The sequence below is a fragment of the Nerophis lumbriciformis genome, linkage group LG12 (genome assembly GCF_033978685.3).
Source record: "Nerophis lumbriciformis linkage group LG12, RoL_Nlum_v2.1, whole genome shotgun sequence".
Lineage (NCBI taxonomy): Eukaryota > Metazoa > Chordata > Actinopteri > Syngnathiformes > Syngnathidae > Nerophis > Nerophis lumbriciformis.
In genome coordinates, this window is record NC_084559.2 from 19,010,646 (window position 1) to 19,026,739 (window position 16,094).

Below are 16,094 nucleotides of genomic sequence, written 5' to 3' on the forward strand. Positions count from 1 at the left end.
AATATGTAACCTGTAAGTACTTACTGAAATGCAACCATGACTGATGGATCCTGTAGTATTAAAAAAAAAAATTGCCATTGTTGACAGCAAAACACGTGACTTGGTGGGTTTGTCTGTTTTATGAACTGTAAATTACAATCTTGACTGCTTTGTTGCTATGCCAAATGCATAGCTGACATTTCTTTATCTGTTACAGATGCAGGAAGTCCAGCAAAGCAAAGAAACGACACAGGTGAACAACAGAACTCTGGCAGAAGACAACCTTGCCCTCCAACCTCGACTGGAGCTCAAGAAAGAGCAGCTGACCAAGATATACAGTCGTCTACAGGAGAGCTTTGAAGCCTATCAGCTGCGCAAGTCCACCCTAGGTACAAAGGCAGTTTATGATGCCTGATGTAACTTAGACTTAGACTTTAATGATCCACAAGGGAAAGTGTTCCACACAGTAGCTCAGTTACAAATGATGGGAAAAATGGAAAGGAAAATGCAGGTATAAAATAGACTAAAAGCAATATAAAATATAACATATATACGTAATATTTACATAATATATGTACAGTATAGGATAGGGGTGTAACGGTACTTATATTTGTATTGAACCGTTTCGGTACGGTTCGGAGGTATACCTAACGAGTTTCCACACGGACATATTAAGTAGCGTACCGCACGTTGTGTAAACAATGCACATCGAGGCACAACACACGGCATGCTAGCAACGACCGGGCTACGATAGACTGACCATACGTCTTCTTTTCACCGGACATGTCCTCTTTTGCGGGGCTGTCCGGGCGAAGTTTCTTAAATGCCTCAAATGTCCGGCATTTTGAGTTAGGGTTGCGTGTATTTTCAATGTACGTTCAGGGTTAAGAAGGGGTTAAAAACAAAACAAATTGTGCACGCAGCAGCATTGGTGAGGGAGGGGCAGAGACAGAGAGAGAGAGAGAGAGAGTTATGATAAACGCGCATGCGTCGCCAAGCTCTGTTTTTTATCCATAGATTTATCAGATTTAATTTTTTTCTATCTATAGCAGGGGTGTCAAAAGTGTGCCCCGGAGGCCATTTGCGGCCCACAGCTAATGTTTTAAAGGCCCACGGCACATTCTAAAAATACTATTAAAATAAACAAAAACCTAACAAAAGTGAAATAAAAAAGCTTAAAGGTTAAATGTAATTTAGAAAAAGTTGCAATGTTGACTAATAAAACAAAGCTGTTTTTTTTTCTTTCAAACTGTCATTGCTCAAAACATAATATTGAATCAAAATCAATGTTATTATGAATTATTGACCTATCCAAGGTTCCGATTACTTCACATCAAATATTCCACCAAGAAAAATATTTTTGGTGGAACATTTTGCAAATTTGGTAAATAAATAACCAAAAAATGTATATTTTGTTGTTTTCTTACTGTACCAAAAATGAACCGAACCGTGACCTCAAAACCGAGGTACGTACCAAACCAACATTTTTGTGTACCGTTACACCCCTAGTATAGGATATATACTGACACACATCCCATCACACATAACAGTATGCTTAAAGATTTAAACAGAATCCATACGTATTCTAAGATGAAAAACAACACAAACTTAAAACAGTGCATGAACGTTCTCTTTTAATGTATTATTATCTTAATTGAATTAGTCACAATTTGGTGCCTACCTAAATTTCCCTGAAAATTGTTACATGGAAGAGCCTGATGGGTTTAGAATGGTATCTGCCACACGATTGCTAAGAGTGCTCACTTCTGAAAGAGCCACATTCACTCCAACCTGATCTCTTCCTGGTCCAATGATGCAAGATAGAGCAGCTGCAAGACAATGCCATGTTATAAAAGCAATGTCTGGATAAGCATATCAGCTTACCTGTTCAATAGCAACACAGCTACCAAAGCATCTGTTTTTAAGTCCTTTCATTCTCCATTATTTCTGTGAATGTGCACGCGTGATGGTCTGTGTGAGTCTGACAGTCGTGATTGACGGCCATTACGTTGTTTTTATTTATTTATTTATGTTTTTACAAAACTTAAGTTCCAATTGAGACAAATGTAGTCATTTAATTTGTTAAATCTCTTCACTGAAGCACTATTAGTAACATTTGGTAGCCGTTCATGGTGTTGTTTTATTTATGGGCTTATGTCAGACCTTATCGCCCTTGCCCAGGACTGCTCTGCCTTCAGACGGCTGTCCACCACCGTCACTCAGGGGCCAAGCGAGACTTCCTTCATTCCTAAATATATAATTTGGAGTGCACTGCAAACTGTCTTTCTATGTTCATGTAAAAAAAATACCTAATACCCAGAGGTGGGTAGTAAAGCGCGACATTTGCTCTGTTACATTTACTTCAGTAACTTTTGAAAAATGTGTACTTGTTGGGAGTAGTTTGAATGTAACATACTTATTACTTTTACTTGAGTATTTTTGTGAAGAAGAAACACTACTTTTACTCCGTTACATTGAGTTTCATTCTGATTGTTACTTTGATTTACATTAGAATTATTTATAATCTATTGATTAAGACTTGCAAAAACAAATTAATTTTGTCAGCAAGACTTCTTCCGCCAGGCACTGTCACATGACTCTGTTTCGCTTATCATGACATTGGACTCCATTTCACCAATCAAACTGATACTCACGGCGTGGATCCAATTAGAACTACAACTGCTTGGACACCGTGTTTGGATTTTTCACCGGGAAACAAGACTGTATTGTAGGAATGTAACGACAAAGGGTAATAATGAGATGATTAATATTACCCTTTTAAATTTCAAATGAAATTTATCTAAGAAACTAACACTGATAACTGCACTTTTAATAAACTCACGGTGGACTTTCTGGTGCCAGCTCACTAGTTTAAATGCTAACATGAAAACAAGAGACATATGAGGTCTTACCCTGTTAAAAACAACATACCCCAATCTAAACTTCTATAAACACATTACTGTCTAAGCCAGTGTTTTTCAACCACTAGTGTGCCGCGAGATGCAGTCTGGTGTGCCGTGGGAGATCATGTAATTTCACCTAATTGGGTTAAAAATAGTTTTTGCAAACCAGTAATTATAGTCTGCAAATGATGTGTTATTGTTGAGTGTCGGTGCTGTCTAGAGATCAGCAGAGTAACCATGTAATACTCTTCCATATCAGTAGTTGGCAGCCGGTAGCTAATTGCTTTGTACATGTCGGAAACAGCGGGAAGAAGCGTGCAGGTAAAAAGGTGTCTAATGCTTAAACCAAAAATACACAAAAGGTGAGTGCCCCTAAGAAAAGGCATTGAAGTTTAGGGAAGGCTATGCAGAACAAAACTAAAACTGAACTGGCTGCAAAGTAAACAAAAACAGAATGCTGGACGACAGCAAAGACTTACTGTGGAGCAAAGACGATGTCCACAATGTACATCCGAACATGACATGACAATCAACAATGTCCCCACAAAGGAGGATAAAAACAACTGAAATATTGTTGATTGCTAAAACAAATAGATGCGGGAAATATCGCTCAAAGGAAGACATGAAACTGCTACAGGAAAATACCAACAAAACAGGAAAAGCCACCGAAATAGGAGCGCGAGACAAGAACTAAAACACTACACACAGGAAAACAGCAAAAAACTCAAAACAAGTCAAGGCGTGATGTGACATGTGGTGACAGTACACCTACTTTGAGACAAGCGCTATAGTGATGCATGCTTGGTTATGGTTTAACGACTTTTTACTGTCAACTGTCAGTGTTTTTTAATGATTTCTGCTGGTGGTGTGCCTCCGGATTTTTTCAACGCAAAAAGTACCGCTGAACAGAGTAGGACAGACACAAGGCCGCTAGAAGTGAAACATAATTAAAATAGACAACCATGATAATTTTGGTCACAATAACTATGATATGAAATTCTTATATCGTTAGATCCCCACTGTATGTTACACACGTCATTTCAATAAATCTTCTACACCTGGAAGAAAGAAGACCTATGGAGACATTTTACTTTTGCAACGGTAAAGAACAAGATTCGTTGTAAACCCCGTGGCTCGTTTTCTCTGGTAAAAAATACAACCAACTTGAAGAGCCATCTGCAGGCTAATCATCAGGACATCTACGCAGCAGTGAGTAGGCCTAAACTAATATTTCCAAATGACTCATACTGTACTGAATGTCACTATTAAAGACAGTAGAGAAGGAGAAAGACTGCTTATTCTACCAGTACTTTTGTAGTAGCCATAGCTTGCCCGCCAATCTAGAATACAACTCGTTGATTATGATTGAAGATTATGCAACATTTGAAAAAAATGCTTAATTTTAGTTAAAATAATAACACACATAAGGTGAGTGAGATAGTTGACCATTTTAGTCAAATATTATGCAACATTTGGAAAAAAAAATGCTTAATTTTAGATAAAATAATAACACACATAAGGTGAGTGAGATAGTTGACCATTTTAGTCAAATATTATGCAACATTTGAAAAAAATGCTTAATTTTAGTTAAAATAATAACACACATAAGGTTGGTGTGAAATGTATTTATTGAAATATTCATGTATTGCGGGTCTTGTTGTGAATTTTGTATTTTGAGACGCAATAAATAATTGATTAAAGTGCTTTTAAGACAACTTCAAAGATGCGTTGTCCTATTATACTTAATATTTTAGTTGACAAAATGTACTGTAATTTTAGTCGACTAAATCGAGACTAAAACTAACTTAATTTACATGACTCAAATATGATTAAAGATACAATTTTGTCAAAAGACTATGACTAAAACTAAATTAAAAACCGCTGTCAAAATTAACACTGGCCGGTGGTATGATAAAATAGAAACCTACTTAGTGTCAGTATGTTCCCAAAAGAAGACAATTCAATTATGCGACATGACACCAGCATATCCCGGCTCTTTGAGACAACTAGTAAGCAGAAACCTAAAACAGTTACCGTATTTTTCGGAGTATAAGTCGCACCTGCCGAAAATGCATCATAAAGAAAGAAAAAACATATATAAATCGCACTGGAGCCCGGCCAAACTATGAAAAAAAAATGCGACTTATAGTCCGAAAAATACGGTAACTAAAATAGCAATCTTTTTGTATTTTTCTAATGATCCGAATAACCACACGTGTCATTTAAACACATTAAAACGTTACCAAGAACAATAAATAACAATGGAAATCTGTAGTTATCTGTTGAATCCGGAGCTTAAAAGTTATTTGCGCTAGCTTATTAGTATGTACAATTATTATTTTTTTTACTGTATTTACATTTCCACATAGCTAACAAGCTGAAATGACCACAATCGACCCCTAGTGTACAAGATGCACACTGGGTATGGCCAACAGTCACATTTGAGAGAGAGCATGGAAACTGGAACTTCACATGTAGCTGTGAATATAGAAAAAACTGAATTACTTAACAATTCAGACTCATTTAATGCATAGAAACGTACTGACTGTAAAAAGTGACATAATGTCAGACAAGGCAGAACAAATCTTCAATGATCACTTTCAAACTAGTCGAAAGAACATTTATATCATGTGCTGTCATCTGTGTCAGTGGAAATGTTCACATTTCAGGCTACAAGAATTCCACTTCTAACCAGAGAAAACATGCTGCAACAAATGTTTTTTTTGTTTTACACACGCCCGCTAACATCAACTAATATTATAGTCCGAGACCCATTAAAAAAATAGCAACCAAAAAAAAACAGAAGTTACACAGAGTAGTAGTTTTTTCACGGAATACTTATTTACTCTTACTCAAGTAATTATTTTGATGACTACTTTTTACTTTTACTTAAGTCATATTATTCTAAAGTAACGGTACTCTTACTTGAGTACAATTTTTGGGTACCATATTTCTCGGAGTATAAGTCGCACCGGAGTATAAGTCGCACCTGCCGAAAATGCATAATAAAGAAGGAAAAAAACATATAAGTCGCACTGGAGCCCAGCCAAACTATGAAAGATTTTTCGGAGTACAAGTTACTTTGGAGTATAAGTGGCACCGGCCGAAAATGCATAATAAAGAAGGGAAAAACATATATAAGTCGCACTGGAGTATAAGTCGCATTTTTTGGGTAAATTCATTTGATAAAAGCCAACACCAAGAATAGACATTTGAAAGGTAATTTAAAATTAATAAAGATTTGGGAACAACAGGCTGAATAAGTGTACGTTATATGAGGCATAAATAACCAACTGAGAACGTGCCTGGTATGTTAACGTAACATATTATGGTAAGAGTCATTCAAATAACTATAACATATAGAACATGCTATATGTTTACCAAACAATCTGTCACTCCTAATCGCTAAATCCCATGAAATCTTATACGTCTAGTCTCTTACGTGAATGAGCTAAATATTATTATTTGATATTTTACAGAAATGTGTTAATAATTTCACACATAAGTCGCTCCTGAGTATAAGTCGCACCCCTGGCCAAACTATGAAAAAAATGCGACTTATAGTCTGAAAAATACGGTATGTATATTTCCATCCGTCCATTTTCTACCGCTTGTCCCTTACCATATAAATAAAAAAATACAAATGTTCTTAATATGCTATTTAAGTCAGAAACATTTTGCTAATGCATTAAGGTATTGGTAATTGAATGTATAAAAATGTATTATTAGTATTGTTTTTATAATGTTTGTAGACTAGTATAGTCATGGTGTAGTTTAGATTGCATTTTGAAGGCACTCGAAATCATGTTGGCAGTGGTAATATTATTCCCCTGAACAAATACAGAAATCCATGCTCAAGGACCCGTATTTCCAGTTCAGGTACTTCTGTTTGGAGGCTAGATAAGCTGTGTTACCAAAAATGGTCACGTTCCTGAAAAAGATTCAAGAATTATCTTTAGTTTTGATCAAGCAAGCTGCAAGTCTTCGCTTAACGGGTGTTGCTGATAGTGATGTAACATTCGCTGCTGTCACACCTTTCTAGTTAGTGAACGTATTGGGAACATACTTGTGCCTGTGTTGACGCAATGGTTGCCAAGCGACCTTCTCAAAATAGCCATTCACTACTCTTCTATGCTGACAGAAGTTTCACCTTGATTTCTTTCTATTGCAAGTCAAGAAGATGCCAGCTGTTTTGTTTTGCACTTTTATGATACATACAGCTGTGTTTGAATCCTAGCAGATTCTATTTATTTACATCAGTCATTTTTGTCAAGTAATATGAACAAATGCAGACATAGTATTGTTATACCATAAGTATTTACACCACTAGGTAGCATTTTATAGTGTTGTGTGTCCCTTGGAGACTCTTTCTCTCAGAACGGAATCAATGCAGCGAGCTTTGTGGTTTGTTGTCAGGAAGACTGGCTTTTGTCAAAATGAGGTTACTCTATGCACCTCCCCCATCCTCTGACGACCCAGCTCTAGCCATCCTAGATATGGATTTTCTGTTGAGCAGCTGGAGAAGGACATTGATGCTCAAGAACTGAATCAAAAAACAAGTGCTACCTTTTGGCTGCCAGAAAACCATCAGAAGAAATAGCCACACGACTCGGATCTTATTACGGTTTTGTGACACGAGTTTCAGTTGGGTGTACATTGTTGTTCCTTTTACCACCCCGGAATACAATATATCCCATTAATCCACCATTACCATTTATCAGTTGGGGTTCTTACAGAAATGTATACTAAAATAAAACCTAAAATTGGCTCTTAAAGCTCAGGCCCCTAAATTAAGTACCGTATTTTTCGGACTATAAGTCGCAGTTTTTTTCATAGTTTGGCCGGGGGTGCGACTTATACTCAGGAGCGACTTATGTGTGAAATTATTAACACATTGCCGTAAAATATCAAATAATATTATTTAGCTCATTCACGTAAGAGACTAGACCAGGGGTCGGCAACCCGCGGCTCTAGAGCCGCATTGGCTCTTTAGCGCCGCCCTAGTGGCTCTCTGGAGCTTTTTAAAAAATGTATGAAAAATGGAAAAAGATGAGGGGAAAAAAATCAATTTTTTTTGTTTTAATATGGTTTCTGTAGGAGGACAAACATGACACAAGCCTCCCTAATTCTTACAAAGCACACTGTTTATTTTAAACATGCTTCACTGATTCGAGTATTTGGCGAGCGCCGTTTTGTCCTACTAATTTTGGCGGTCCTTGAACTCACCGTAGTTTGTTTACATGTATAACTTTCTCCGACTTTCTTGGACGTGTTTTATGCCACTTCTTTTTCTGTCTCATTTTGTCCACCAAACTTTTAACGTTGTGCATGAAAGGTGAGTTTTGTTGACGTTATTGACTTGTGTGGAGTGCTAATCAGACATATTTGGTCACTGCATGACTGCAAGCTAATCGATGCTAACATGCTATTTAGGCTAGCTATATGTACATATTGCATCATTATGCCTCATTTGTAGCTATATTTGAGGTCATTTAGTTTCCTTTAAGTCCTCTTAATTCAATTTATATCTCATGACACACTATCTGTATGTAATATGGCTTTTAATTTTTTGCGGCTCCAGACAGATTTGTTTTTGTATTTTTGGTCCAATATGGCTCTTTCAACATTTTGGGTTGCCGACCCCTGGACTAGACGTTTAAGATTTCATGGGATTTAGCGATTAGGAGTGACAGATTGTTTGGTAAACGTATAGCATGTTCTATATGTTATAGTTATTTGAATGACTCTTACCATAATATGTTACGTTAACATACCAGGCACGTTCTCAGTTGGTTATTTATGCCTCATATAATGTACACTTATTCAGCCTGTTGTTCACTATTCTTTATTTATTTTAAATTGCCTTTCAAATGTCTATTCTTGGTGTTGGCTTTTATCAAATACATTTCCCCCAAAAATGCGACTTATACTCCAGTGCGACTTATATATGTTTTTTTCTTTCTTTATTTTGCATTTTCGGCCGGTGCAACTTATACTCCGGAGCGACTTATAGTCCGAAAAATACGGTACTAAAATAAAACCTAAAATTGGCTCTTAAAGCTCAGGCCCCTAAATTAAGTACACAAATCCTGACATGTATTCATAAAATACCGAATTGGACAATGTTGCCCAGTATTTCAAGCCAAACTATAATAATGTAACAACAATGTACTAATAAGTGCTTTAAGTCTGGGCTGGATGATTATGGCCAGCATAATAATTATGATTATTTTTTATTTATATTGAAATCATAATTAATAATACAATTATTCAGTATTTATTTTACCACCAAAACTCAACTTTAAATATAATTTAAAAGAGTAACAGACATCAATTATTAACGAATAAATAACTAAAAGTAAAATAATAATTGCAGCAACAACAGATTCAATGTATTTAGCATTATAATAAAAATAAAAAAATCACATCTATCAATATATACACGTGCGTGCGTGTGCGCATATATACTTACATACATACATGCTAGGGTTGTCCCGATACCAGTAATTTGGTACCGGTACCAAAATGTATATCGATACTTTTCAAAATTAAGTGAACTACATAAAATGTCAATATTGGCTTTATTTTAACAGAATATCTTACAATACATTAAGCATAGGTTTCCTATTACACTCAAAAAACTATTTTAGATGGTTAAAAAATTAAAAGGCATTAAACACTTTGGGCTTTTCTTGTTGCACTCAAAGAACAATTTACAATTTTCCATATTACCTATAGTCTGCCATAAATACGGATTGGGTTAGAATAGAATAAAAAAAAGCTTTATTAGGGCCCGCAGTGGCCCATTGCAAAAGGACTCCCACAGGGAGTCCTTATGCAATGGGACATAAGGACCTATTGTATTTGTAAGGTTTTATTATTATTCTTTATTCTTTCTTTATTCTTCCGCAGCTTTGCGCACTACTTTCACCCCCTTAACATGCTTCAAAACTCACCAAATTTGACGCACACATAAAAAAACGCGAACAAAACTCTTTGGTAAAAATACCAAACCCCAAAACTCAAAATTGCGCTCTAGCGCCCCCTACCAAGTCAACTTGTTCTAACTCCCCGTACGAATGTCGTAGAGACATGAAACAAAAACCTCTATGTAGGTCTCACTTAGACTTAAATTTTTTTAATTTATTTTCTCGGGCAAAAATCTACAGGAAGTTTGCTATTCCCCCTTCAACACTAAATTTTAGTAAAATCAGTCACTTTCGCCTCTTTCAGCTGTAATTTGACCCCCTTAACATGCTTCAAAACTCACCAAACTGAACGCACACATCAGGACTGGCAAAAACTGTGATCTAATAAAAAAACCTAACCCCAACTTCAAAATTTGCGCTCTACAGAATTTTTTTAATCAAACCGACAAAAAACTGCTCCTCGGAAGAAAAAAAAGACAAAACTGCCTGTAACTCCCACTGGGAAGGTCGGAGAGACATGAAACAAAAACCTCTATGTAGGTCTCACTTAGACCTACATTTCATAAATTGACAACCCCCACCAAAAATCAACAGGAAGTTTGCTATTCCCCCTTCAAAACAACATTTTTGTAAAAACCGGTCACGTTCCTTCAAAATCTATCTCCTCTGAGCGCGTTTGTCGTTTCGCCTTCAAATTAACACAGGTGAGAGATACAACCCTTGTGATTAAAAGTATAGATGGGATTTGTAATACCTGCTCCGGTTTTGATTTTATGACCCTTCAAAGACCCGCTGCGCTGATGCTCCTGCGGTGCTGTTTTTTAAAGATGGCTGCTTAAAAGCAGGAAGCACTAACGTGCCCACACAATGCAGACAAGGTAGGTACACTAGACAAAAGTCTTGGGACACTTCAGACTAAAAGTACACTAAAGTATTGGGACACTTCAGACTACAAGTACACAAAAGTATTGGGACACTTAGGACTAGCACCTGCCAAATACGCGGGCCCGTCCAACGCTGCTTGCAGCTTTAATTGACATTATGATTTATGGTTGCCCCTCCTGGTATGTGCTTTAAGAAAAATACAATTACTAGTAAATACTAAAAACAAAACCATGGATAAAAGTACACAGATGTTGTACTGTTGTATTCAGATGACGTGCTATCGTTACTGCTGCTGGGATTAGAGAGAAGTGGTTCAAAAAGGTGACTTTCATTAATAATTATTGCATGTTGTGTGTTCAAATGTTTCAGCATATTGCTTGTATGTCCTCCTCTTGATCAAACAACAGCCTTATATTTATTAGAAGTAGCGCTGTTGCAATCTTTTCTTGTAAAATGTTCGTGTTCGTTTTGACCGTGCATCGCTATCTTGAGATCTAATGTCAGATCAAGGGCGATGGGTCAAATGCAGAGAATAATTTCGCCACACCGAGTGTGAGTGTGAGACAATCATGGGTACTTTAACTTTAACTTACCTACTTAGTATGCACGTTGCGTAATGACATCATCCCCACTCGGAAGAATCGATAAGCGAATCGTTTGACAAAATGGCAAGTGGAACTGACACACTGGGAATCAGTTTTTGTTCAGAACCGGTTTTCGATTTTCATCCCTACATGTTAGCATTCCATTCAGTTGTAAACAAATGGCACAATTGTGTTAGAGTACCTACGACAACAGGACAGAAATCTAATATGGTGATGATTCAGTAATTGTTTGCTAAGGATATGCATTCACAGTTGTCAGCTGTCGGGTGCTGGTCAATTTTGTTTTCGTGTCGCAAGACGCAAAGTTGAATCATGAAATGCAACTTTCCTCGAGCAAAAACGATGCATATTTATCCGGGGGAGTCTTGACACAAATTTCCTTGATCTGTCTTGTGTAGAATGACGTCTGGAGCACAAGATAGTTCGATATGTCTGGGTACTCCACGGACAGATAATCCTTGATATAACTCGACAAATCTTTTTATGATCAAGTATTGGAATCTATTCCATTGCATTGTTGGATTATTTTGTTTGTATCTGCCTTTTGCAGGAAGATCTAGACCCATACTTGCCAACCTTGAGACCTCCAAATTCGGGAGATTGTGGGGGGGCTGAGGTGGGTGGGGTTGGGGGGGCGGGATTTGGTGGTAGCGGGGGTGTATATTGTAGCGTCCCGGAAGAGTTAGTGCTGCAAGGGGTTCTGGGTATTTGTTCTGTTGTGTTTGTGTTGTGTTACGGTGCGGATGTTCTCCCGAAATGTGTTAGTCATTCTTGTTTGGTGTGGGTTCACAGTGTGGCGCATATTTGTAACAGTGGTAAAGTTGTTTATACGGCCACCCTCAGTGTGACCTGTATGGCTGTTGACCAAGTATGCATTGCGTTCACTTATGTGTGTGTAAAAACTGCATATATTATGTGACTGGGCTGGCACGCTGTTTGAATGGAGGGAAAGCGGATGTGGCGACAGGTTGTAGAGGACGTTAAAGGCACGCCCCCAATATTGTTGTCCGGGTGGTAATCGGGAGAAATTCGGGAGAATTGATGCCCTAGAGGATTTTCGGGAGGGGCACTGAAATTCGGGAGTCTCCCGGGAAAATCTGGAGGGTTGGCAAGTATGTCTAGACCCCATGCGTACTCAGAGATTTGGTGCGCTGCTTGCTGTGCAACAACCGTCTTGGCTTGGTTGAGCACCACAGTTTTTCACTTCAGAGAAGAAGTCACATGACGGAATACAAACAATAGAGCGATGCATGTTATTCTACAATGGTTAATGTTCAAGATAAAGCATTTGATTAACGTGATTAAAGAACAACACATTAAATATGACTGTAATTATTCAATCATAATTAACAAGATCATTTTTGATTGGTAACACTAAATTGGCCCTAGTGTCAGGTTCAAACACTGATGACATCTATTAAACAGGACAAGAAGCAAAGAATTCAAATTTGGCTCATTGAGGAGAAACGTGTACATCTGTACCCTTGCACAGTGTCATCACGCTCTGCCAAAAGATTGCACGCCTCCTTCTTTTATTTGGACCTTCCCTGACCACATGGCAACAGCTGCTTCCAAAGGGACGGGGTCGCAAACAGCCATCGCCTTTAATTACAAAACAGTTCAAAAGAAAAGGTTGGTTCGAAAAAGAGGTCGTAGTAAAAGAGTTCAAAAAAGAGGTTCGTAAAAGAGTTCAAAAAGAGGCTCGTAAAAGAGTTCAAAAAAGCGGTGCCTTGAGGGGAGTCAGGCCCTGCTTCCTCTCCGCTTTGTAGTTCTTGGGTCATGACAGTATATTTCTGTTGATTACAATACATGAAAGAAACAGAACATCCATCCTACACAGTGGAGTTTTACAAGCCTTCTTCTTGGTAGGTTCAAAGACATGTTTTTGCTTCTCGCCGGGCACTCAATGTAACACAAAGTTTTTGTGATAACTTAGAAACAATTATTCTAACACCTAGTGTGTGAATGTGAGTGTGAATGTTGTCTGTCTATCTGTGTTGGCCTGGTGATGAGGTGGCGACTTGTACAGGGTGTACCCCGCCTACCACCCGGATGAAGCTGAGATAGGTTCCAACACCCCCCGCGACCCCGTAAGGGACAAGCAGTAGAAAATGGATGGATGGATGGATTTTACAACCTTATGTGTAATATCTACTAGTATAGCCCATTAATAAAATATATCAAATATAAAATGGCTCAAAGGCCGCTCCTTGGACATCGAAAGTGACGTCCCTGATGCACACGCACACTCATGCCGGTAAAGTTGCTGTCAATTCCTAAGATATATAGAATAGTCCAAACAATCCAAAAACCACATTAGTGTGAGTAATAAAGCCATGGCATTTAATTTATGTGATCAAAATTACTTGAAATAATAATAATCAAGTCGAAGACATTGGGTCTGTGATGAGGTGGCGACTTGTCCAGGGTGTATACCGCCTTCCGCCCGAAAGCAGCTGAGAAAGGCTCCAGCACCCCCCGCGACCTCAAAAGGGATAAGCGGTAGAAAATGGATGGATGGATGGAAGTCGAAGACATTATTAGAGATGTCCGATAATATCGGCCTACTGATATTATCGGCCGATAAATGCTTTAAAATGTAATATCGGAAATTATCAGTATCGGTTTCAACCCCCCGATTTTCCTGGGAGACTCCCGAATTTCAGTGCCCCTACCGAAAATCTCCCGGGGAAACCATTCTCCCGAATTTCTCCCGATTTCCACCTGGACAACATTATTGGGGGTGTGCCTTAAAGGCACTGCCTTCAGCGTCCTCTACAACCTGTCGTCACGTCCGCTTTTCCTCCATACAAACAGCGTGCCGGCGCAGTCACATAGCTTTTAGACACGCATAAGTGAATGCAAAGCATACTTGATCAACAGCCATACAGGTCACACTGAGGGTGGGCGTATAAAAAACTGTAACACTGTTACAAATATGCGCCACACTATGAACCCACACCAAACAAGAATGACAAACACATTTCGGGACCGTAACACAACATAAACACAACAGAACATATACCCAGAACACCTTGCAGCACTAACTCTTCCGGGACGCTACAATATACACCCCCCGCTACCACCAAGTCGGGGTCCACGTTAATCAATTCATGGTAAAGTTATATTGTTTAATGCATCCAGCGGGGCATCACAACAAAATTAGGCATAATAATGTGTTAATTCCACGACTGTGTATATCGGTATCGGTTGATATCGGAATCGGTAATTAAGAATTGGAGAATATCGGATATCGGCAAAAAAGCCATTATCGGACATCTCTAATTATTATGGGCAAATACGAGTGATGGGACAAACAAACATGTGGTAGCGCGATGCTGCCGCGTGAGTTCCGAGTGTGAGTATGCCTTTAAGGACATTTTACAGTCAATTACCTTTAAAAAAACTTGTACATTTATTGCCCACTGCTTACACATTTTGCTACCTCTCAGGATATTATACTGACAAGGGGACGAGTGTATATTTTTGCCTGAGGTGTAGTTATTTTTGTATTTAGCTTACAGGTCGAATGATCTAATCCTTCCTGATACTTTCTGGGATCCTTGTCCAGTGTTGGGGAGCTTTTTTTAAATTTTGACTGGTACTTTGTCATCTCTGTCCTAGCCTGACACCACACTGTTTGCTGGAACACATTATTTAGTAAGGTGGCAGTCTCGCGCTCTTCAGGCCCAGCATTGTTTGTTGCTATTCATGCCCTCTGTTGAGTCAGAGCATCTGCCCTGTGTAAAGTGTTGGTTGGCCAATGAGTCATGGGAAATGTGTAAATTAAGGAACACTGTAATTTACATTAGGGCTGCGCAATTAATCAAATTTGAATCACAGTCACAATTTTGGCTGCCACAACTAAATTGGGATAATAGTCAATGATATTCACATTTTAAAACATGGGCCGCTGCATATCAAATCAAGCACTTTTACTGCCCGCGAAGCATTAAAGTAACAGCGGCTCCCCTCCTTCGCCAGAGGTCATTGTGTAAGGGGACAGAGCTCCATAACCACCCCGACCATTAACATTGATTGATTGATTGAGACTTTTATTAGTATATTGAACAGTACAGTACATATTCTGTACAATTGACCACTAAATGGTAACACCCAAATAAGTTTTTCAACTTGTTTAAAGGGGGAACATTATTACAATTTCAGAAGGGTTAAAACCATTAAAAATCAGTTCACAGTGGCTAATTTTATTTTTCGAAGTTTTTTTCAAAATTTTACCCATCACGCAATATCCCTAAAAAAAGCTTCAAAGTGCCTGATTTTAACCATCATTATATACACCCGTCCATTTTCCTGTGACGTCACACAGTGATGCCAATACAAACAAACATGGCGGATAGAACAGCAAGGTATAGCGACATTAGCTCGTATTCAGACTCTGATTTCAGCGGCTTAAGCGATTCAACAGATTACGCATGTATTGAAACGGATGGTTGTAGCGAAAACGAAATTGAAGAAGAAACTGAAGCTATTGAGCCATAAACGACACGACAGCCGGCGACACGGGAGAAAGCGAGGACGAATTCGGTGATCGCCTTCTAACCAACGATTGGTATGTGTTTGTTTGGCATTAAAGGAAACTAACAACTATGAACTAGGATTACAACATATGAAATACATTTGGCAACAACATGCACTTTGAGAGTGCAGACAGCCCATTTCAGGCGCGCAAAGAACATATATTTTTCCACGATTTCAGCATTCAGGTTAACCATACCTAAATAGACACAAAATACTGCATTACACAAGACTACCCGAATGTACTCGAATGA

The 16,094-nt window shown here is 38.3% G+C and overlaps 1 protein-coding gene across 1 annotated transcript in view; it reads left to right on the plus strand.

Moving 5' to 3' along the window:
* The window catches only part of vps37ba (VPS37B subunit of ESCRT-I a), a 53,540-nt gene that overhangs the window by 23,105 nt on the left and 14,341 nt on the right, over positions 1-16,094 (plus strand). The window contains exon 2 of the mRNA XM_061986011.1: positions 197-368. Within this exon, the coding sequence (XP_061841995.1) occupies positions 197-368 (172 nt within the window). The remainder of the gene's footprint in view (positions 1-196; positions 369-16,094) is intronic.